This window comes from Ascaphus truei, chromosome 3 (assembly GCF_040206685.1).
Source record: "Ascaphus truei isolate aAscTru1 chromosome 3, aAscTru1.hap1, whole genome shotgun sequence".
NCBI classification, from domain to species: domain Eukaryota; kingdom Metazoa; phylum Chordata; class Amphibia; order Anura; family Ascaphidae; genus Ascaphus; species Ascaphus truei.
The window spans coordinates 271,529,886-271,554,885 of record NC_134485.1 but is presented as its reverse complement, the minus strand read 5'-3'; the positions used below and the strand labels follow the sequence as shown (position 1 = coordinate 271,554,885).

At 41.7% G+C, this 25,000-nt stretch overlaps 1 protein-coding gene across 23 annotated transcripts in view; it reads right to left on the bottom strand.

Moving 5' to 3' along the window:
- Window positions 1–25,000, bottom strand: part of DOCK9 (dedicator of cytokinesis 9) — a 263,517-nt gene that overhangs the window by 137,486 nt on the left and 101,031 nt on the right. For all 23 annotated transcript variants that reach the window (XM_075590793.1, XM_075590800.1, XM_075590807.1 and 20 more), the window contains exons 2-4: window positions 19,733–19,849; window positions 6,140–6,229; window positions 2,204–2,286 (exon numbers count right to left, since the gene is read on the bottom strand). In XM_075590793.1, the coding sequence (XP_075446908.1) occupies window positions 2,204–2,286; window positions 6,140–6,229; window positions 19,733–19,849 (290 nt within the window). The remainder of the gene's footprint in view (window positions 1–2,203; window positions 2,287–6,139; window positions 6,230–19,732; window positions 19,850–25,000) is intronic.

Sequence of the window (25,000 nt, the reverse complement as noted above, 5' to 3'; positions counted from 1 at the left end):
CTTCCTTTCTGTCATATCTGGAAGGATGCTACTTTCACTGTTGCATTGGCAGAATTAAAATACATGTGTGGAGATCCAATTTGATGGGGTTAACGTCAAGTTTGAGAGACAAACGGATATCGGACCTTTAAACCCTCACAATAATAGATTGTTCAGCATCATTTAATTCATCTGATCTTAACGGTTAAAGATATATTTGTAATTCTTGTAAATTGTCACAGATCCATGATATTTTAGATTCAGTACGTTTGTTGAATGTCCTTCTGGCCACACCCTTACATTGGAAATGCTTAAGTTACATTAAAAGGGCTTTTGCTTATTTCCACCATCAGAGAGAGCTGTGGATCCAGGTTTCAATTGCCCCACTTTCCAAAACCAGGCGTGCCCCAAGATTACCTCACCTTGTAGACAAACAGAAAACCATGCTGGGGTAAGGCTTGGTTGACCCCAATTAAAAATAATACGTGTATTTTTAAGCGGTTATGTGTAACAGTTATGAAAATATTGAATATTGCCATGGCCTTATGATACCAAAGTTGTCTCATCTTTCCCCCTTTTACATCTACAGATCTCTCTGTTCTTCAACCCATTTCACTAATCCCTCCGTAACTATAGAAGGCTCTCCCACTCAGTACTCGTCAAGCACCTTCACTTTCCACATTGAGAGAAGCAGCTCATTAAATGATCAATGCCTCTACCAAGAACTCCACATGCACTTAACCTCCCCCGACTGCACTTTTAATAATGCACGGTTACTCCTACTGTGTCTGTAAGTCTCGCAGTATACCACGTACATTGTAAGCTCTTCAGGGCAGGGTCTTCCTTTGCCTTATGTTGTCATTCACCTATTGCACGTAGCCCCACTGTTTGTAATTTATTTACTTTGTAAAGCACCAAGTTCATTGTTGGTGCTATATAAATAAAATGATACATGTGGAAGAGTACAGTTTAATAACCATTGCTGACCTTATTTTTTAATCTAGAAGCCCCTTATCTCTCTGGAAGCTTTTGGAGGAATCAATTGTACCTGTGAATAGGACTCCGTATACAGTTCTATGTAAGAACAAAGTATTATGATTACTAGGACCAGGATGCACTGGGGGCTTCAGATTAGTATTTCCATCCTAACTTCCTAATTTTGTCCTAATATTGTTGCCCACACAGTATTCCTTTTACTGTGGTACAATGATGCATGCGCAACCTGTGACTCGCACGTCACCTGCTGCACTAGCAGACTGGGAGATGTGGTACATTTTCTTGGCTATAACGTATAGTGGTAAGCACAACTCTGCTGCCAACTGGGGCAGGAAATAAGCTGCGGGTTTAGACTTTTTTCAGGCCTTTGAATGACACCCTTTTCCCAATTCTATTTTTGATCAGCGATGTGGTCAGCACATCACAGGGCTCTGCTCATTTAAAAAGAAAACAAATAAAAAACAATTATATATAGATGCACTGAGCACTTCCCCTGGTTTTAAAAGAGCAATCCCAAGTGCCGTTTAAAAAACAAAACAAAAACATTTTTTAACAAGATTGAAGCATGGGATCTCTGGAGATGAACCCCATTAATTTCAGCTCTGGAGACCCCCTTCTCTGCTCCCCGAGATACTTACCTCCGTATGAGGTGCCGGTATCTCTTCTGCTTAAAGCCCCAGGTCACACGGGCCAATATCTGGATGACATCATTGGCCCGCAGGACGTGGGAGCTTTGAACCCCACCCAGAGCTGCTACCGGCACCCCCACCGGTGGTAACGATCTCTGGAAGCAGGGAATCCCTGGAGCAGAAATAAGCAGGAGCAGGGGGTTCATCTCAAGAAACCCCCTGCTTTAATTTTTTTTTTAAATGTGTGTGTGTGTATATATAATATATATATATATATATATATATATATATATATATATATATATATATACACAGTGGTTGACAAATCACCAAAAAATCTACTCGCCACCTAGTACCAAACGTGTGCTGCTTGGGCCAATATTTACTCGCCCGGGGGTTAAATCCACTCGCCCGGGGCGAGCAAATGTATAGGTTTGTCGAACACTGTATATATATATGTATATATATATATATATATATATATATATATATATATATATATATATATATATATATATATATATATATATATATTAGTTTTAAACTCTACACTTGGACTGTCTCATTGATGGCTTTTACAGTATCTCACACATACTCACCTTGGAAGTTGGCGGAAATCTCCTGAATAGTCCTCACATTTATAGGTGACAACATGCCAATCAGAATTGTACGTTTTGATGCACTAAATAAAAAACAAAAAAATTGTTAGTGTTTGTGACTAGTTATGCCACAAAAGCATTACTTGGCTTTCACAAGTTGTTACCAAATAACAATTAAGCATAAATAAACAGCATACAGTAGTACATGATCAAGACAAAGACGCGGCAGGGGATATAATATAGAGTAGTAGCATGTATCTCAACATCCATTATTAAAAAGTGGCAAAATATTTAATATAAGTTAATCACATACAACACAAATATTTGTTTTCCCATAACAAAATGGGAATAATTCAGAGAGATATATACATATACATAGAGGGCTCGACAAATGCACTCGCCCATTTTAGCCGCTGGCGAGGAGTGCCGTTTTGATAGAAGATAGAGGATAGAGATATATATATTACAGTAGAACAGCAGTTGGCACATACACATACTCCAGTAGATCCTGATGCATATCCCATATAAATAGAATAAATATAATTACCAGATGTCGGTCCAGAAAAGGAGAGACAGCACACAGATAGTTAAAGTCCAAAAAATGTATTATACATACAGGGCATCGCAACCAACGTTTCGGTCCACGTAGAGGAACCTTCCTTAGGGTTGTGCAGTGGTCAAATTACCGTGACAAATACTTATACCCTCACCAAAGTGCATACCATCACCCAGACAACCAATTAAAAATCACTAAAAGCCCGTGGACACAACCAGCTGCAGTGGAGTAGAAACACACCAATAGGCATCTACGTGGACCGAAACGTTGGTTGCGGTGCCCTGTATGTATAATAAATAAAAATTTTGAACTTTAACCATCTGTGTGCTGTCTCTCCTTTAATGGACCTACATCTGATATACACTCAGACATATATAATATATACACACACACAAACACTACAACCAACCCCCCCACCCCACCAAGTTCATGTGCCTTGGCCCTTCCCTAGGGTATGCAACACACTTAATCATTATTACCCCCCAACTCCAAACCCCGCCCATGAACAAAATACCCCCAGCTATGAAGCAGGGGGTCTCCTGAGCTGAACCCTGTTCATTTCAGCTCTGGGGACCCCCTGCTTCCTGCGATACTTACTTCCTTAGTGGGTGCCGGTATCTCCTGCTCAGGTCCAGAGGTCCCATCACATTGGCAAATAGGAAGCCAAGACGTCATACGCTTTAATCCTGAGCAGGAGATACTGATACTCTCTAAGGAGGTAAGAATCGCAGGAAGCACGGGGTCCCCGGAGTCGAAATTAACGGGTGTCGGCACCGGAGACCACATGCTTCAATCCTACATGTTTTATACAAATGTAAAATAAACACAAACAGCAGTGCTGTTACACTCTCCCTCTTGCCGCCCCTAGGCAGTGCCTTGCCTGCTTACCTCCTAGGGACGGGCCTGTGATATGCAGTTGTAAATGTTGCTTTGCAAGCAGAATGTAATGTCAGTAACAGGTTGACTAGTGCACAGCTATAAAGTACTACCTAGTAAAGCAATGGAGGCGTAATACTGTACATATCTTCCAGGGTAAGGCAAGTTGGTAAGTCATAGTTTAGCTTTATACACTGCTATATATATATTCCTACTCTTATTAGCAACATGGAACAAAGCAAGTTTCCAGGACAATGTCTGCCTGCTTTGTTTGTGTCGGTTACCACAGGTGGCTAGGAAAGTCGATACAAGGTTTAAATGTACCTAGTCTGCTACCCCTTTCTACTCTGCCAGGAGAACGTATTTATCACGTGCCAAAACAACAGAGGCGCCACTCAACCATAAGCCTAAAACAAAAAACAAAACATAGTCCAACCCTAATAAACAGACAGCATAGAATAATAAACAATCCAATTCAAAACAAACTAACGCTAAGGGAAAGGTGGGTGTAAAAGGGAGCATGTTACCATGTGTATTTTTATACAAGTGCTACAATGAATGTGGTCATTCTCCAAACTAGACAAGACATATACACTACTCCACCCGCACACACTTATAGCTCCGTGTTATTGCTGTTAAAACTGGGACAGAAGTAAATGCCAAAACAATATTAGAACAAAAAGGTTACTGCTTCGGTGACATTAATTTTTATCAAATATATTACACTGTGGTGACCAGAAGCTATTTGTAATGTATACGTTAAAGCAACAGTAAAACGTAACTCTGATTAGTCACTGACGTAATGATTATGTCACAGTCACTAGGACCCTGATGGTACATCACTGCTAATAGCCCACTCCAAGATGACATCATGCCAGCCTTTGAGTTGTGCCATTTTTTGGCAGACAAAGCATAAACATTTATATTAGTAAATGTATATTAGAAAACTTCCAGTGACAAATATTGGGGGGTGATTAGTTGTTTGGCCAAGGAATAATTATTTCCAATATTTTTGTTCAAACTTCTAAAAAAAAATTACATAGTTACGAAAAATGACATTTTTTAAAAAGTACAGTTCTAATGGCATCCTGCTTTTCCCCCTCTCAGACTGTATATGTAACTGCATGCAACTCAGACACTGCCCCCTGCCTGACTCCAAGGTGTGCTCAGGGTGAGACTTGTGATGGACATGGCATCAACTAATGAGAGTCCCTGGCAGAGCATGCGGGGGCAGAGCTGCTGGAGACCCGGAGGGATCTTGGTCGATAAGCAGTCAGGAACCAGTCTGTGAAGAGTACAACTCAGCGGACGCTTTGGTGACCGGATCACAGATCGACTTCAGGCGTGAGTAGCGACTAAAGGGATCTTCAAGACAAGTAAAAGGATACCAACGTCTTTGTGAAGCCAAGGCCTGCTACGTTCAAACACACAGGCCCTTATACACATGGTTGGGTGGTCACAGGTGAGAGACACCCGCACAGTGTCTAGTAGGAAGTGTTCAGATATATCTGTATATTGTGTATGTATGAGTGATCCTCCCGTTTGGCGATCACGTTATCTTGGAGACTAAACAGAACTACGATATAAATATTATTGTGTTATTTGCATCACTGTGGTATGTTTCCATTTATCTGATCTACGGCCGTGTGTAGGATAGACATAAGGGAGGAGGACTCGGGCCCCCACCTTAGCAGCGGGTGTCAGTCTAAAGATAAAACAAGGTTACATATAACTGTGGCAGATGACACATTCAAGGCAGAAACGCTACTTCAGTATGCTGTAAAGGGGGAGGTGTGATAACTAGTTAGAGATCAGGTAGAGTTCCCAGCTGTCTGGGCTTCCAAAAGCTCCCGAATTAAATTAGACTGTGAAAATCAGTCTCAATAGCAGTTCACACAATTCTCTTGTACACCAATTAAACTTTGTGTGTTCCAAAAACACAAAGAAATGTAGCCCATTCCAACCCACTAGTTGAAGAGCCCTGTTGTAGATTATGATTTGTTTGGCAACACATGGAGAGGGGGAGGGGGGGCGCGAGGTGACTGCCTTGAGCGGTTCTCCCCCTCAAATGGCACCTATGACTGAGTGGCACCACTACTAGTACAACCACCACCACCAGCTGCCACATGGCACGTAGCTGTGGTGGCCGCCTCCCTCCTACTTCCAAATTGCAGCGAATGACACCGTGACGTCACCCGGCATCACGTTGCCATGGTAACGCAACATCATTTAACGCGGCGCCGTCACTTTGCTATGGCACCCGACGCCGTGTGACATCACGTTGGTGACGTCCGTGGCGTCATTTGACGCTGTGGTTCAGAAGGAGCAGGAGGGCAGCAGGTAAGGAGGCAGCCGCAATAGCTACGTTACTTCCCATCAGGCTCGAGAGGGCGGCAAAAGTATATGGAGGCGAACAATTTTGCCGCCCCAAGGCCCGAGCCTATCTGGAAATATGCCACTGAATAATAGATAAATAACCATGTTATTTAAAAGCATAAGCTTACCTCTGTGACAAACAGACTTTGGGCTTCTTTCGCTGCATTTTCAGGGACCGTAGAGCATATATATCGGCCCTGCCGCCTTAGTGTTGCTATCTGCAATGTGAAACAGAAAACATTCTCCATTAGTTCGTTTTCAATGGACATCAAGAAAAATAAAAACAAGAGATGTACAAGCAGACAATAATGACAAATCTTGCTAGAGCAGACCGGTAAAGCCATCTTAAGCCGTCATAAACTCAATTAAACGCAGTAAAGAACAGTCATGCTTAACAACTCACCAAATGGCAACTGGGGTTGAAAAAATGCCTTGGCACATAACACCTTCTCTACCATTTGTAACCATATTTTGCAAACAATCTTCTGCCATAAAGACACTTTCCGGCGCTGGAAGACTCCCACTGTGGTCAATAGGCTGTGACGTGACTTCCAGGGCAGAAAGTGTCTTTATGGCAAGAGACTGCTCCAAAAACATGGATTGTAATGTGCATTACACAAATGTGAATATTAGTATGTTGGCCCAAACGCCTGTATAATTTTAACAGTAGCAAGTATCTAGAAATTACTTCATACGACAAACAAGCAAAATATATGCAAACAAAAGGAAATCTCAAGGTTAGAGCCCAAAATACTTTTGGGGAGGAGGGGTGAAGGGGCAGGCAGGGGGTAGAAAGCTTTCACTATGTTTAAAAAAAAAAAAGAATAAGTAATGGCAAGAACCTAAAAATATTTATCAGTCCGTTGGACCGTACTGGACAACATAGAAAATCTCCGAGTGACATCTCAAGAGATTTCTAAAACGTCTACTGGCAAGAATGTAAGATCCACTTGTATTGTAACCTCTCGGGCCGGGGATTTGCTTTCCTACTGTCTGACTTTGCTGAACTGGTTGCATTATGCAGTAATTTCCCATACTGTATTGTCTTTGTAAAGCGCAGAGTACACTGTGGGCACTATATAAATAAAGCTATACATACATAGAGATAAGGGAAATATTTTCAAGAAAGTAGAAAAATGATCAATTTCTCCGCTAAATACCAGGAAATCTCTCCGATAAATAGGGGGAGCTAGTCAGTATTTGTGGGGCTGCATGCTTAAAATAAAGAATAATAAATCACTCATATATACACATCACTTACCCTCAATGAACCCATGAAACATTTTTACTTTAGAACCACATAGCGGATCCCCATCATTACAGATTAAAACTCTGTTCATCCCCAATATACCCCCCACCAAAACTACCCACTCTCAAATCAAACCTCTAATATAATGCATATTATTTAAAAACATAAAATATTAATAAATATAATATATAATTTTCTGGCCCTGCAAGTCCCGCAGATATTAATATTTTCACGATTTGCATAACAGAATCTTGTTTCCAATGTTGGCTTTATTTTATTTACACAAATATTCTTTTCTTGGCTTCTACAGGTCATTTATTTGGCCGGTATAGACTATTAGAGGGATATATATTTATTACACACTGTATATCAATAAAAACACTGTACACAGCTGCAGCTAAGAGTTCGATATAAAATTGGAAGGAACCCTAAAATTCAAACAGAAAATGGATGCAATATAAGTGAATTGTTAGGAAGTTATATTTTTGTAAACTGGTGTCTAAAATGCAGTCATTTCGAAAGAATCCATAATCAAACTGGTAACAACACAGCTCCACTTTCACCAAATGTTATTTAATATCAGGGTTGTCCATCACAGGATTACGGCACCACGGTGACATTTGATAAGGAAAATCTCTGTTTTAACCTTTAGTGTTATCGCACCTTCATCACTTCTCTGGGTCTGGTGATCACTCCAAGAGCGGTCACAGCACCACCAGGTCCTGGATGCCAGAAATGAACGTATAGGGGTTCCACGTCGCATGGACATCCCGATCACCCCCTAGAAAACGAGCAAGTGCCCATGATCTGGTATGTCAAAGGCCTGTGGCGTGACAGGGCCAATGCTGCCCCAGGGCACGGTCACTCAGGCACTGTGCTGGTTAAGTTGGGGTCTCGAAGCACACACAGTACTTGAAGATTTCCTCACTATATATTTTTTCTTGTTCTATGCTACTCCGCAGGATAGAAACAAATATCAATAATAAGCAAGGCCTTGGTATCTGGTTTGGACTAACTCTAAAGGAACCATTTGTCCCACCGTTTCCTGGTTGACATCTGTGCTGCTTCACATGTACAGTATAGTTTTATTTATAAGAGGGGACGGATGCAGAGTCTTCCAGTACCTTTGTACTGAGTAGGGCCTGGTTTCCTGCTACTAGGTCCACAGATTTTTCAGATTGTTATCACTATAATGTTAAACAAATAGATGGGGGTAGAAATAAATAACAGGAAGCTTTCACCGAGGAAATGGATTGAACAGATTTTCGGAGGGTGGGAGGGGGAAGTAAAAGGTTTCTAATGATCTTCAATATCAGAGTCCTGGAAAGAAGCACTCACGCCGAGAATAAAACAATACAGCACAGATGTAGTATGGCTTGCTGTACCAAGCGACACAGACGAAGAAGCAGAGCCCGCGGCACTGAGGACAGCGCCTGTCGCGATCACACTGCGGGAGCGCAATGCTTCTGAAACGGGTTCCCCTGCAGTGTTGATCCTCACTTTCCGCAACCACTGCACTTAAGACGTGAAGTGTTGCTACATCTGCATATACAGAAATCCGCACTCGCGTGTAAAAAAAGGTTGCTTATTAAAATCAGATTAACGGTTCGGTTCAAACCGTGGACCTCAAGACTTGAGAAAGGTCCATGGTTCGGACAGAAGCGCTGATCGGATATAATAAACTACCTTTTTTGACGCTTATGCGTCCACGTGAGTGCTGTCTTCTGTATATACAGTTCTGTGTCCATCACTTTTTATAACACTTATTAAGAGTATGCCACAGACATTGTTGCTTTTCTCACAGGTTAACAGCAAATACATGCAAGAGCTTTACAGGTGGGAGCCACAGCATGTCTGGTACTGAACAGAATTGGAGTATATGTTCACAAGCTAGGCTGCAATATTAATAAAGTGTTACGGGATCAGTTTGCATTGTGTGCACAAATGTAAATGTATGCAGCAAAACACTGATGCTGCGAGATGTTTTACACGGCTTAAATAATGCTTTATGTAGATTGTCACATGACAAGCAATTAAAAATGTGGACTGTGCCGCTCATTAAACTGGCACTGCCTGTGCACATCGGGCCTGTACTTTGTAAGCTCTGATAACAAATCACTGCTATGCAATACTACAAGGTAAAACTGGCTCGTTTTAAGACTTCCAGGCGTGGCAATGGAATAAAACCATCCAGTGACCGGAGAGAGGAGACAAACAGTATCGGCAAAAATGCTGGTTCCCGAGATGCTTCCAGCTTTATGTGCGAGTGTTCTCCTATGTCGGAGAAACAAAAGGACGCTGCTGCTTCCTATTGGATGACTGTGGGTGCCATCTTTAGGGGAAAAAAAACACCATGTCCACCAGCACCCAAGATAAGGATCTGACGGTATCTCTTACACGTTTAGAGAAGTTTATAACGCAAGATATACGTGCCTGGTGGGATCTAGCCACCATGGAAAATATTTGAAAAATAAATGGATCTCTAGTGGACTTTTGGCTTTAGAGAATGTTGAAATGTGATGGAAAACCATTTTGAATTAATGTTTGTTCAAGCTAATTAATTTGATTATTCAGCGTAAAAAGAAAGAGAAAATACGGATTGAGAAAGATTGGAACGTCACAAGATAAATTACAAACATTCGTGCATATTGGTGACTTTAAGGATCTTGATAAGCTTCACATGCACAATAATTATATAGGGGGGGAAATCATGTTAAGTGAAATAAATTGTAACGAGATAAAATGGACTATGAGAGGAAACAGGTTTATTTATGGGGAAAAAAAACCTATTTCAGAAACAAAAGGATGATAGGATACAGAACACAGAACAAACAGATTCCCAAGCGTAGTCCTAAAGAACTGTTCCTCAGAATGCCACGCGTGATCAGGATACTACTCCCCATAGTGTGGCTCTTGCCAAGTCGGAAGGAGATTACATCGGGAGAGGAAACAAGAGGGACCCAGTATAATAGTTCACAAGGTCGCAATGCCAGACCACAGGGGATACTTTGGTCAAAAAACAAGTGTCGAATAAGATGTAGTATTAAAAGAAGATTATTGGAGACGAATGACAGTAATCTACATGATTGCTCTTTTTTGAGTGAGATTTCCCTGTTGTTGGGGTTTGAATTTTGCACCACAATATGATTTCAATTTGTTTGATACGGTTATTGATGTTTATTGCTTTGTATACAAATTGACTCAAAATATTTTTCCCTCATGAGGTGGATTTGGGAGATAACTGGAGTGTGAGTACAGGAGTTAAATCAATCTCATTTTGTGCATCAAATATACTGATGTTTCATGCTTTCAATTTTAAAGATCTTTGTCCAGTTCAAGATCCAATTGATTTGTCTGCTTAACAAATTCCTAATGAAAATTTATGGAAAGATTTTTTTGGGGGAGGATTGATTCTGGCCTCAAAAAAAATCATTTGTTTACCTCACCCATAAAAGTGGGCAACACTCTGATCTCTTCCAGCAATTAGAAAGATCTACAAATGTTAGCTATGGGGTTAAAAAGTAATGACAACACAGATATAGGTAGAAGTAAAGAAAAGCTATTGTATAATGAGAGACCTGCGATTAGTTCCCTTAAAATGAATGATATTTTAATTAAAGAGGCAGACAAGGGGGGAGCCATTGTGGTACTCAGAGCGGAATGTTACGGGGAAGCATTAAGACATCTGGGAGATGCGGTTTCCTGTAAAAAATGACCCTTGATCCCACAGATTTTTATGGCAGAACTATACCTCCCTTTGGAAGAGGGGAGGGTGTTACAGCTTTTGAGTGCTTCTTAATGCGACCATCTCTTCAACAAGGTTCCCACTGTTTCGATTCTCCACCATTTACCCAAAGTGCACAAATCACTTATTAAGCGACCAGGTACTTGTAGACCCGTAGTTTCTAGTATTGGTTCCTTAGGAGAGGGATTGTCCTAATATGTTGATCACTTTATATAAACTCTTATTTTCACGTGATCTTTACTTTTAGACACAGACCACTTTCGTTCATTCTGGATTTTTCCTGCTGTTCCACTTGTTTATGACAAAATATTACTTGTGAGCACATTTACATGTCTCAGACAGGTCTGCAACGATTAAGATTAACACTAGATGTTTCTTCTTTATACACAGTGAGTGAACATAAGTGGAGTCTTGTAGCTATACAACATTTCCTTGATTTTTCACCAGTGGCACCTGTACAACAAGTACTTATTTTAGATGCTCTTCAGTTTACACACACACACCTTATTTAATCGGGGTACTGCGGTGGGTTTTTGCTTTGCTCCATCATACGAAAATTTATTTATGGGGTGGTGGGAGACCAAATATATTTTTGGACATTCTAATCTCTTTAGGAATAATATTCGATTTTATAGACGTTTTTTGAGGATTTGCTATTTATTTGGATGGAACAGTAGAGACCTTGTTGAAAGGTATCCAATTTTTAAATGAGAAAGTTTATAATTTGGTATTTTCATATTTATTTATAAAATATTTTACCAGGAAGTAATACATTGAGGGTTACCTCTCGTTTTCAAGTATGTCCTGGGCACAGGATGTAGATAAATAATACATGGTTACAAATACAGTTACATAAATGAGCAGGTTATACATTATATAGAAGACATTGCATGTACAGTTAAAGAAAATATATATTATGGGCGCATGAAACAGTTACAGACCAGATTAAAATGTGTGACAGCCTTAGATTTGAAAGAACTTAGACTGGTGGTGGATGCGAGAGTCTCTGGTAGGTTGTTCCGGTTTTGGGGTGCATGGTAAGAGAAGGAGGAACGGCCGGATACTTTGTTGAGCCTTGGGACCATGAACAGTCTTTTGGAGTCTGATCTCAGATGATAGGTGCTGCAAGTGGTAGGGTTGAGGAGCTTGTTCAGGTAGCTGGGTAACTTACCCATAAAGAATTTGAAGGCAAGACAGGAAAGGTGAACTTTGCGCCTAGACTCGAGTGATGACCAATCTAGTTCTTTGAGCATTTTGCAGTGATGTGTCTTATAGTTGCATTGGAGAACAAAAACGAAAAATTGAATTGTAGAGGGTGTCAAGTTTGCTAAGGTGGGTTTGAAGTGCCGAGCCATATACTATGTCTCCATAGTCAATAATTGGCATTAGCATCTGCTGTGCGATACGCTTTCTGACCAGGAGACTAAGGCCTTGGCCATGTTTGGCGCTTGCTCGCTCTCGCTTGCTGCCGCTCGCTCTACCTGGAGCTTTTTGCTGTCCTTACAGAGGAGACAGCAAGCGCTTGGGAGGCGGGTATCACTGTGTGTGTTGGTAGCTGTCAGTGTGTGTGTCACTGGGGAACGTGTGTGTGTGTGTGTGTGTGTGTGTGTGTATTATATAATATTTTAAAAATTAAAAAAAAAAGACATGTTGTGAGAATAAATTATTTATTAACATTGTGCAACTTTGATAAATATATTCACGCACACACACACGCGCACACACGCATACACATACACACACACACACACACACACAATGCACACACACATGCACACACATACATACACACACACACACACACACGCATACACAAAGGCACACACACACACACACAAAGGCACACACACACACACAAAGGCACACACACACAAAGGCACACACACACAAAGGCACACACACACAAAGGCACACACACACAAAGGCACACACAAAGGCACACACACACGCATATACATACACACACACATACACACACACATACACACACACATACATATACACACACACACACACACACACACACACGAGACATGGATCGGGGTAGAAGGGGGACAGACCGTCAGGGGGCGGGCGCGTCACTGGCCGGGGGCGGGCCAGTGACATCACGGAGCTGGTTCGCCCTCATTGGGCGAACCGCTCACGTGACCGGCCTGTCTCGCCGGCAAGCGGGGGAATTTTAAATTCCCCCAAGACCTGCGCTTCCGCAAGCGCGCGGAAGCGCAGGTGAGCCCCTACTAAAGCCGCTCTAATTGCGGCTGTAGGGGCTCAGTGCTGAGCGGGAGCGCGCCTCAGCGCGCTTCCGCCAGCAAGCAGGTAACATGTCCGGGGCCTTAGGGAGGATTTGTTCCTGTAAAGTACCCCTAGTTTGGCATAGGTCTTGGTTGTCAGGGTATCAATGTGCATCCCGAATGTTAAGTGGTAGTCAAACCATATGCCCAGGTATTTAAAACTAGCGACAGGGGTTAGGGTGGTGTTAGTGTTGGTTCTAATCTGCAGCTCAGTCGCTGGAAGCTTTAAAAATTTAGTCTTGGTCCCAAATACCATTGTTACAGTCTTGTCAGTGTTTAAAAACAGTTTGTTTTGGGAAATCCAGTTTTCGAGTCTCAAAAAGTCAGACTGAAGTATGTGTTGAAGGTCAGAGAGGCTATGGCTGTGTGCATATAGGATTGTGTCATCTGCATACATGTGTATTGAGGCTTCCTGATAAGCTGTGGGAAGATCATTGATGAACACTGAAAAGAGTAAGGGCCCCAGAACAGAGCCTTGCGGGACACCACAGGTGATATCCAGGGGGTTGGAGTTAGAGCCTGAGATGGACACATGTTGGGATCTACCTGATAGGTAGGACTGAAACCAGTTTAAAGCATGCTTTCCTATTCCAGAGCTCTTGAGTTTGTTAAGCAAGATAGCATGATCAACAGTATCAAAAGCCTTTGCAAAATCTAGGAATACTGCACCAGTGAGTTGACCCCGTTCCATTCCACACTGGATTTCATTGCAAACTTTTAGCAGGGTAGTTACGGTAGAGTGTTTGGGGCGAAAGCCAGATTGGAATTGACTAGGGAAATTTGTCTTGATATAGTAATCGCTTAATTGGGAGTGGACACATTTTTCCATGACTTTGGATAGGATTGGGAGAAGAGAGATTGGCCTGTAGTTTGATACAGAGTTTTTATCCCCACTTCTAAAGATTGGGACAACTCTGGCAGCTTTCCAGGTCTTAGGGATATGGCCTGCAGACAGGATAGAGTTGACTATGGAAGCAATTGGTTTGGCAATTGCTGGGGCACCAAGTCTTAGAAACCTAGATTGTAGTAAGTCAGGTCCACATTGAGTAGAACGATCAACGCATTCACTACCTTGACCTGTATTTATATGTGGATTCATGCTTGAAGATGTGGATGTATTTAGGAAAGAGAATTCTCAAAACGCACTATTAGAACGGATAGCTATCATTCAAGAACTTTAACAAGAGGGTTACAGAAAGGACAATTTATTAAGTTACTATTTATTTTATATATAAAATGTTTTACCAGGAAATAATACATTGAGTTTTACCTCTCGTTTTCAAATGTGTCCTGGGCATAGAGTTATGACAAATAATACATGGTTACAAATACATAGTTACATTAAGTGAGCAGGGTTATACATTATATACAAGACATTGCATTCACAGTCATATATGTTATAGGCGTATGTAACAGTTACAGACCAGATTAAAATGTTAGACAGCTTTAGTTTTGAAAGAACTTAAACTGCTGGTGGATGTGAGTCTCCGGTAGATTGTTCCAGTTTTGGGGTGTACGGTAAGAGGAGGAGGAGCGGCAGGATACTTTGTTGAGCCTTGGGACCATGAACAGTCTTTTGGAGACAGATCTCAGATGATAAATGCTGCATGTGGTAGGTTACGATGGAATTGTTACAGCAGTTCAGATATCAAGGAGAAAGCAGGTGATCTTTTTTAACACATAATAGCTAGAGGTTATAACCATAATGACTTTTATAAACTTTAAACGGACGTTTCCAGGATGAATAGAGATACTCAAATTGGTAATTTGTCTACTAGGAGGAGGAATGCAGAAGGAGGTTATGACCAAATCCTCGGATTAAACAATTAAACAATATAGTAAACAAAATAGGCACATTACTTCCATTGTGAAGACAGTGGAAGATTCGATCACTTGACCCAGTTTTTAAAAGGTATGCGAGTGGTGAACCTAAATGTCTGTAACTCCCCTTTGAGAGTACATGGGCCATAATGGGATCATAGAGTGTTCCTCCTACTTATGCCTGTTGACGTCACAGTAGATATAGATATATAGCTATTTAGAAAGAGGGAAAAGTGCTAGAACGCAGGTCCCTGGAGGAGTCACTGTGCTGGGGCTTCATTTTGTATTGTTTAAATAAATTAGTGTCCAATTGATTCTACAATAGGGCAGATATCACCTTTCTTGTTTTGTAGTTAGGGACAGTGCCCTTACCAGCTAGTATCCATAGAAATGGCTCATCCCTCCTCTCCTGGCTCACATGGAGGTAGCCTATGCAGGGAAGGAGTTCCTCCAGTTGTAACCCAAAGGCATAGTAGGATCCACCCCCAGGGGGTCCATAGCCAACTCCAACCCAGAAGGCCATAAAGGTGGCATTCAGTACCCGAGGTGGGGATACTGAGAACAGTACGGGAGGAGAGAGAGTAAGAACCAGAAAGTGTCCCCGGGGGTGGAGCATTACAGGCACTATACAGAAAAGGGATTAGTTAGGTAACACAGGATGAATTAAGCCTCTACACCTCCCTAGCGGGCCAAGATCAGGGGCAGCTGGTGAAGAGAAAACAGTACAAACAGTAGAGAGATCAGAGACTGGAAATATTGTGGTGTATATTGTGACTGAGTATAAAGGGACAGTGTTCCCACAGTGTTATTTGTTTTAAGTGTGTTGCATTTGAATACAAATACATTTGCTTGTATATGCATATATTTCTGTGAAACAGTACTGTGCAGGTCAGCTCAGATGTTCTTATCTTGTACTATGTTTTTAAAGGAGCAATCCAAGGGGGTCGTTATATATACACATACACACAACAACAAAAAAGCAGGAATTGAGGCAGGGAGTCTCCGGAGCTGAACCCCACTGATTTCAGCTCCGGGACCCAATGCTTCCACAGGTACTGGCACCTCCTCTGGAGGTAAGTATCTCCTGAACGTTTAAACCTCCCGGGTCACAAGGAAAGCCGCACCGAATGATGTCATGGCTTCCTATTGGCCCCCAGGAGCTTTGAAAAGCAGTCATTACGTGAACAGTAGTCAGCAAACCGCAGCAGCTACCAGCACCCCCCGTACGCATCTCTGGAAACAGGAGGCCCCCAGAGCTGAGAATAATGGGGTTCAGCTCCGGAGACCCCCTGCTTCAATCCTATGTTCAAAAATAAAAAAAAAGGGGTAAAAAGAAACGGCCAGCTTAGATTGCCATTTTAAAGAACAACCTGGCATTTTAGAAATGTGCAATTGCCACATACGTGTTAGAGAAGCCCTGCTGGCAATGAAGGGGTTACACATTGATGTCACAACCTGTGCAATAGTTCTCCTGATGAGCGGTTCCTCTATTTTCAGGCGGATCAGGAGAAGCTGAAGTCACAGCTAAAGAGGCAGATGTGTCAACAGCTGGCCCCAATTATTGATTCTCTCTTTTGGTTTACCCACCAGAAAAGACACAGGAATCTCATGGTCAGCTAACTACAAAAAGCCTGAGCACCTTACAGTTGTTTTTACAACTTTGTTTTAATAAATGTTTGGTTTCTTTCAACAGTCGCCAGGATTGAAGCGTTGCCGCACAAATATACCACTGAAATCTGTTCATATTCAACAATATTTTCATTGCATATACCTGCATTCTTGTGTGACAGTGTTTTCATCTTTAATTCTCGTTCCTCAAACACCCTGCTTTTAAAAACATTAAAAAAAAAGGTGCATTCCCTCGTATCTGGCAATACAATGTCTGCAGCTATTATTTCATAATCAAGACTCTTCCCCCGGTTTATGCTAGGCACAGGCTGCTTCAAACAGCTGAATCTTTGGATTGCCAATTTGTAGAAAACTAAACAGGTCAGCGTCACTCTGTTCAGAAGTTTGCTTCGGAGAAACAGCCGAGTGAAATGAAATGAAGCTAAGAGAAATATGAAATGAACATGAAGGAAGCCTTGGGGCACAAAATGGAAGATGCATTGGGTTTCATACTATAATTTACTACACAAATCTGGATGGGCTCGAGAGAAAAGGAGCCCTTGCTTTGAAATGGGGACTGTTTTTTGTCTGATTATGTGGATTTTAGCAAAGCCTTCCCATATAGCAAAAATAATTCAACATCACATGGCAAGCAGTGGGAAAAGCCATTGTACAACAGAATATTGTACTTTAATGTACAGCCAAAATGTGTATCATTCTATATTCAATTAATTTAAATTAAATAGAGCTAACCAAACAGGCAGACACCGACAGACCTCTAATTAAAATAAATATACGTCCCGACTGATACTATGCCAAAAGCACCTTGCTGTGAGAAACAATATATCATCACTCGCCCCGGCCCTCCAGGATAGGAATTCAGGTCAAGATCACAGTCAGGGTTAGAGGTCTGCACAGACTGGAAGTGTTACACAGATTAGACTGATTTCTCAGGCACATTGCTGTCCATCTTTACGGACAACAAAAAGGGAAATCCAGGTCATTGTTCATTCAGCAACTCGGCCAAACATTTCTTCAGAAAATACTAGGTCTGGTTTGTCGCTCACCTACCATAAAGATCAACCGGTAAGAAGAATTTAGAATGTGATTTACTGCTCTATCCTCATAGTTCTGCTTTGGAAGATTATACAAAGCTTCTATTATTAAAATAAACCCACGTGATTGTTGATGTTCTTGCACATTTATGAAATCGGATTAAATGGATATAGTACTTATTGATGTGCCACCTTCCCTGTTGCAATGTTATTTTTGTGTTAAAGGAGCATCTGAGCAATATCCTATGTGTGTTTTTATTTTTAAATAAAGCAGGTCTGTAGTATTAGATAACTTACTTTTTTAATTTTAAAATTCAACTTAATGGCATTTTTCGATGAGTTTAAGTTGCAGACAAGCAATATCCCCCCCCCTTTTTTTTTTAAACAAATTAGTTCTCTACTATGAGAAAATACTTGTAGCATATAAAAAAACAATTAGAATTTTAATGTATTATAATGTAACAAGCATTTTTTGTTACTTTAGCAACCATTTACAAAGCCACATCCCCTTCTGAAACAGGCTCTACACATCCCTTTTTGAGCCCTACCCTCTGTCTAGCAGTGCAACAATAGTAGTTAGTGACTGACTGGTCACATGAACTACCCCACCTAACTTTGCATCTTGGGTCCTCTTCTGCAGCACTGATATTTATTAAACCTCCAGCCAAATCTTCGCCTATCGATCACAGGAGAACGGATCGATTAGCTAAGTTGTCAATTACTTACTGTATCATTATGTGGATTGTATTGATGCAATGCCTGATGCAATGCCTGATGCCTGCTCTCCTCCATTGTGCCCCCCCCCCTCAACACACGTTACCCGCAGCATCATTTAACGTCACATTACCAAAACAACTGTGACGTCACATGAACCTGTGGCGTAAATTGACGTTGCGTTGTCATGGTCACGCGTCCTGAAGCCGGCTGAAACCTGGTAAGTAGAGGTTGCAGAGGCCTCACGCGGTCCCCCGGCATTTAATTGAAATGCCTTGGGGAAGAGTGCGAGACCTTTTCAACCACCCACGCCCCCCAACCCCGCTCCCCGCCAGAAAAATCTTGCGCCCCCCAGTTTGCACACCACTGCTTTAGCCCACCACTCCAGCAGTGCAAGACATTTGTAACACTTTCCTGTTGGTGATAATGTGCTGCCAATATTCCCACAGTTTGAGCTGTAAACTGTAACAATAGATAAAGTTACCTTAGTAATATAATACACTGTAGCTGCCAAGTTACACCGACTGAAGAATTCATTAGAATCTAAAAGGCAGACATTTACTGAACCCTGGGAAACAGGATGTTGCTTATCCATTGGCAGTTTAGTTTTCAACAAAGATAATCAAATGCTGCATATTTTAAAACAATTTTTTTAAAGCTTTTTTTAAGCTGCTTGATTGCCTCTTTAAATTCCAGCCTCCTTGAGCTCATTTTTCCCCATGACCAATGAGGGAGTTTCCACGGTCCTCTCACCCTGCAATTAACTCATTTGAACCTATCCCCTTCACCTCTTCTTCATTCCCTCTCTGCCACACAAAGTATCATCTTAACTCACCTCGAACCTTCCTCTTCCCACAGACACATTCTTATCTTTCTTTCAGCATGCACTGCTCACATCCATTCTAAAGGAACCCTCTCCACCCAGTCTCTCTAACTACCATCCCATCTCTTTTGCCTCCAAGCTACTCAAGCAGCTGGTATACAATCCCATGATTGACTTGCTCTCCTCCAAATCCCTGCTCAACTGTGAAATCTGGCTTCTGCCCTTTCCGCTCCACAGACAACACAAACAAAAGTAGCTCGTGCCCTACTCTCAGCAAAGTGTAAGTCTACTCATTCTCAGCACTATCTTCTCTGGGTCACTTCATCTAGAGTTCAAAAAGGGCTTTTATCAAAAGCATGCGTACAACATATATTGTTAGACTGCATATTAAGTACACAATACTTGTGACACTTACCTGAAAGTCATCATATGGGAACAAGAGCATCTCCCGCAGTGCATCATTCAGAATCTGTGTTTTCTTCTGCACAATTACATTTTCATAGTCTATAGGTTCAATGAGCTTCGGCTTCGCCTGGAAAAGAACAAAAGGGATTATGACCAAATGCAATCTCCTTTAAAAAATATATATACAAAGTATTTTGAACTTTTAAGCACAGTGTTCACTTGATGCCTACAGTTGTGTAGGCAAAAAGGGAGAATGAAGTATGACAACACTTTATGATAGCGCTGAAATTCGTTGGGATAATGAATCGATACCATATCTAAAAATAAATGTGCTCTAATTTATGGGATTACCCCTTGGTAAATGTTGCATTTTCACGATTTGTGGAAAATGTACTGTAGTTAATTTGCTTCCAATGACTCTTTTGAAGATTTAAGATAAAACGTTAAAGCTTTCATTTAGAAAGCCTGTTCTTTCATGGTAATTGCCATATTCTGTCAGTTAATAACACGATCATTTATCCAGCCTCACAAGCACCCTGCCTAGATGGAATATGACTCCTCACTCTCCTGCTGTTGCTCAATCTACGAGGCCCTACATACTTCTATCCCTTTAACCTCCCGCTGCACTCTCGTTCCTTGTGCTCTGTCTCCTCTCTGCAGTACTCATGTCTGTAACATCTCCTTTTTTTACTCTCTAGCTGAGGAACTCCCTCCCCCTTGGTATTTGCCAATCCATATGCCTCCCCATCTTCTAGACACATCTGAAATATCACTTACTCAGTGAAACATGAGGTTAGTTTGGGCCTGAGGCTAGTCATGGCACTCCTGATGCCTTTACTTGCCCACGCTGATATATTCTACACTGCACTTGTTCCTATTGTATTCTGTGAGACTCCCATTATGAGAAGCTCTGTTTGGGCAGGAACACGTATTTCCATTGTTTAAACTTCCTGTTTAACGTACGTACGTAGACGAGCCAACGAGTATTCGAAAACTTGCCTTAAACTAGCAAGGTACATGCTGGGTAAATTTCAGTGACATTTCTGCAGAGGCTAATGGCCCATCGGATTAACACAGCAGGGGTTCCTGGCAGTCCCATTCAGTTTGAATGGGACTGCCAGGGACCCCCCGCTGTTAATCCGATGGGCCATTAGTCTGTCTGCAGAAATGTGTGAAATGTTGCAGCATGTACCTGGGTCTTTTTGGAGATTGCCCCAGGTTTGTTTTAGAATAATCGTCGACACTACAGTACTTGTGAAACTTTGCAGCTCGTCTCCCTGCACCGTCTGTCTGTATTATAACTCTTTAAAGCGCTGCATACATTGGTGGCGGTATAAAAACCAAAATATAGCGGGGTGTATCAAATTTTCTATTTAATCTAGGCCTATGTTGTTTACATTTGTAAAGGAACTTCTCAAGGAGAGAAAGATGCGTCGCACAGCACAAAAATAGATGAAGGCTGATGTGGGATAAAAATAAGCTTTATTTGCACAAGGTGCAAGCGAGTCCTCTTTACGCGTTTCGGCCTGGAAGGCCTTTGTCAAAAGACTCTTTTACCTGCAGGTTTTCACTTATTCACTTTTTTTTTTTAAATGCACACAAAGTTTAATGACGGAAAGGCTGCAGATGATAATAAATAATAATGAAGGTCACTTTGGTGACTTGGCTATCGAGTAAGAAACCAAACAACTACTGCAAGAGAAATGTACCTCTAAATATTCACAAGCTACAAGATCTAATAACCGGCTTCATACAAGTCACGTAAACATTTTGAACCTAGGGAATGCTTGCACAAAATCATCATTATTGCCCCTCATCGATGTGAATCATTTCTCTGCCAGATGTTGGTGGAGCTAAAAGTTCAATATCACATTGAACCAACTTGAAATGACGATAGTGATATGCTTAATAGTTTAAAACTAGGCGAATTTCCCATTTAACAAAAAATGAGAAGGCTATTATTTTTTTTAAATATGTGACTATGTTCCTTAAGGCTCCAATATAATCCCAAACCTCTACTGCGGGTAAGGGCTGTAATGCTAGTTATTATTGCACATCACACAACGTCAGCAGTCTATGGGAAGCATCTACTGTGAAAACCTAGCAAAGAAAGTAGATTACAGATCAACTTTTTAGGTACCATTTACCATCAACAACTCATTTTTTTTATGCCTCACATACATGTGTTTGTATGATGCTACTTCTTATCTCTCTATCTTACAAAATGAGAATGTAATCTTCCTCTTCAAAGCCTTTCAGTAGCTTCCCCATTATGTTGCTATCCTTGTCAGATGTCCTCTTCCACTTTCAGCGCCTCCACATTGCCTGTGCAGGTACAAGGATACACTATATACAGCATGCAATTCTCTACCACACTGATTATGCCATCGGCAGCTGGAGGCCGGGACTTCCCGCTTGTGCTGCTTTCACAGAACTGGAGCACTCACCTCCCCGCAAATCGGTTTATGATTGTTTATTTATTTTTACACAGTACTCCATCCATCAGCACTAGTACTACCAAGACTGAAGCACATACACAGCAGGAATGTGCAGCGGAAACATATTTCAAAAGAAATACAGCAGGGATGCACAAAACAAACTAAATAAAAGTACCAAACACTAAAATGAGTAGGACAGAGTCATTAAACAAACCACATAGGAGAGGTTCTCTCAACAAAGGCATATCCTGGCTGAGCCGACATAGGAAGCTACATATGCAAACCAGGCTACTGCAGATAAACGCGAATCACAGGTCTAACCAAGTGATAAATATTTAAAAAGTAACACTGAGAGGAAGAGACTTACGTTCCAAGCAAATATATTAAAAAATAAAAATACAAAAAACCCCACCAAAATTATTCTTGGACACGTGTGGCAGGACCGGATGAAATAAAAAACATTATACAAAATATCAGAAAGCCAATTACATGTTAATACAAGCAAGCAGATACTTCCAGAGTACAACAGTATAAAAACATTTTTTTTTAAAGGGCAGCACTCGTTCAATCCCCACTCTGCTTGCCATTCTTGGGCCCCATACGGTCTTGCATAACACCATGAAAGGCAATGTGAGGCTCGACTTCAGGAAGCACAGCGGTGACTGACATGGTTCTTCAGCAGCTGTGGTCCAAGGCCTCATCCAGGGTAGAAGCGAGGGCGCTGGCGCTCGAGCACCGTGACGTTGGGCGCTCATGTTCGGGCGATTTCTGGCCAGCTAGTTGCGCGCTTAGGGGAGTGTGCCCTTGACGTCACCTGAGCAGTTCGCCCTCATTGGCTGAACCACGCAAGTGACCAGGGCAAGCGCAACAAATCAAAAAAACCATTGTCTCGGCAAGCAGCTGAGCGCTCAGGGGCGCACTCAGGAAAAACACATTGTCGCCATGTGTTTGACCGCCCCCCGGACGCGGCGTAATGCTGGCGTCCATGATGGACAAGTGGCCCACTGCTGTGGATTGGCAGTGTAGGCACGTGAAACGTTTTTCTAGTCCTGCCCATGGAGTATGAATAGAAGTCAAACTCCTTTACATGACATACTGTACACACTTAATATACAATGTAATAATGTCGGCATTAAAAGTGCAGCCCTATTATTTCTTACTTATGTTGTAGAGGATTGACCTATGGTCGATCGGTCTCGCTTTCTATTTAGGCGCAAAAGCAATTTACTGCGAACTAGAGGAAGCTTCGTATTGCTCTGGCCACCAATTCATCCCAATTACATTTCACTAGTCAATTCTTGAATAAAAAATTCCTTAAACACCACCTGGGAAATGGAAAGCTCAGAGCTTTAGAAGAGCACTATTTAATTGCCTAATTCAGCTTGGACTAAATCAAAGTATTGGTAGCTTAGTTAACAACGCTTTCCTAGCAAACTGTCCAAACAGAAACCTAAACTGTGCCCCATTTTGCTAGTAATGGCCTTTTTATTGACGACGCAGGCTGTTAAGACTTCAGCTAATAAATGAAAACCTATTTCTGCAGTTCTCATTCAGCTCATTAAGTTTCACATGTACGCATGTGATAGCGAGTTCACATTCCAGTTTCCCAATCCTCTAGCTGGCAACAGAACATGCTAATCCCCAGCATTACGTTCAAGTATTCCCAATTACTTTCTTAAAATGCTTTGCATGTGCTCCGCTTCTGCTCATGACCAGGGAGGGAAAGAAGCACAGTGTTGCAAGAACAAAGTCACACTAATGTACAATAAAGCAATTTAGCATTAAAAGGTTTTGCTCTCCACACCTCCCCATACTTCACCATTGTTGTGACCCCGGCCGCTATGCAACGCCTCGCCGACTGTCTTATATTTAAGGGAATACTCTCCCAAACGGATTGTCCCGTGGAGATATAGCCATGTCGAATTACTTGAAATATAAGGAGACCAGCCTTGCAAGGCCTCAGATATCCCTCTATTTTGCAGGCCTCACCAAATAGCTGTGACAATTTTTTTTAAATATATATATATATATATATATATATATATATATATATATATATATATATATACACAAATACAACTGTATGCTCATCTGCATGTCTTAGGCAGGTCTGCAACCCCGCCTTTCCCCATTATCACCCAGCATACAGCACTTCCACTGCAGCAAGGGATTCTGGGAAATGACATGCAAATGAGCACACAGTGTCACTTTTTGCCTCAAAAACCATTTTTAACATGGTTCCCTATAGGCTTAAGCTTGCTGCATGGTCACAGCTTTGAGCACAGCCAGGGTTAAGGTGCATACCCAGAAAACCACCCACAGACAGCTGTTTCGACCTTGATGGGTCTCATCAGTGTGGGTCGAAACACATACACAAAAGTTTGCTTTTTTTAAAAATTATTATTATTATAAGACTTCCAAACAAATAACCATAAAACTTTGATTCAAAATGTGGGTAGGCGGGAGGTGGATCGGCCTGAGTGTTGGTACACCTTTCTGAACAGCTCTCTCAAACAGTACACTGAGTCATGCGCCCCTCGCCCCCTCCCCCGCTTAGGAACCCAACAGCCTAAGGTGAGCGCATGTATGCGAGACCCCCCGGGACAAGCTGCCTCGCCTTCAGAAAGAGGCCATCTGCTCTGTCCCACATATTTCTTCAGATAAAACTTGACCACAGGATGTGCTGAATGAACATGATTAAGCACAAAACCATTGCAGATACTTTGCGGTGGACTGAAGATTTATTTCTCTTGGCAGGTATTGGGAAAATACAACAAAATGAGTAGTCCCAGAACAAGAAAGCAGAGCCAGTAACCTCTCAGTGGCATGTGACTTTGCAA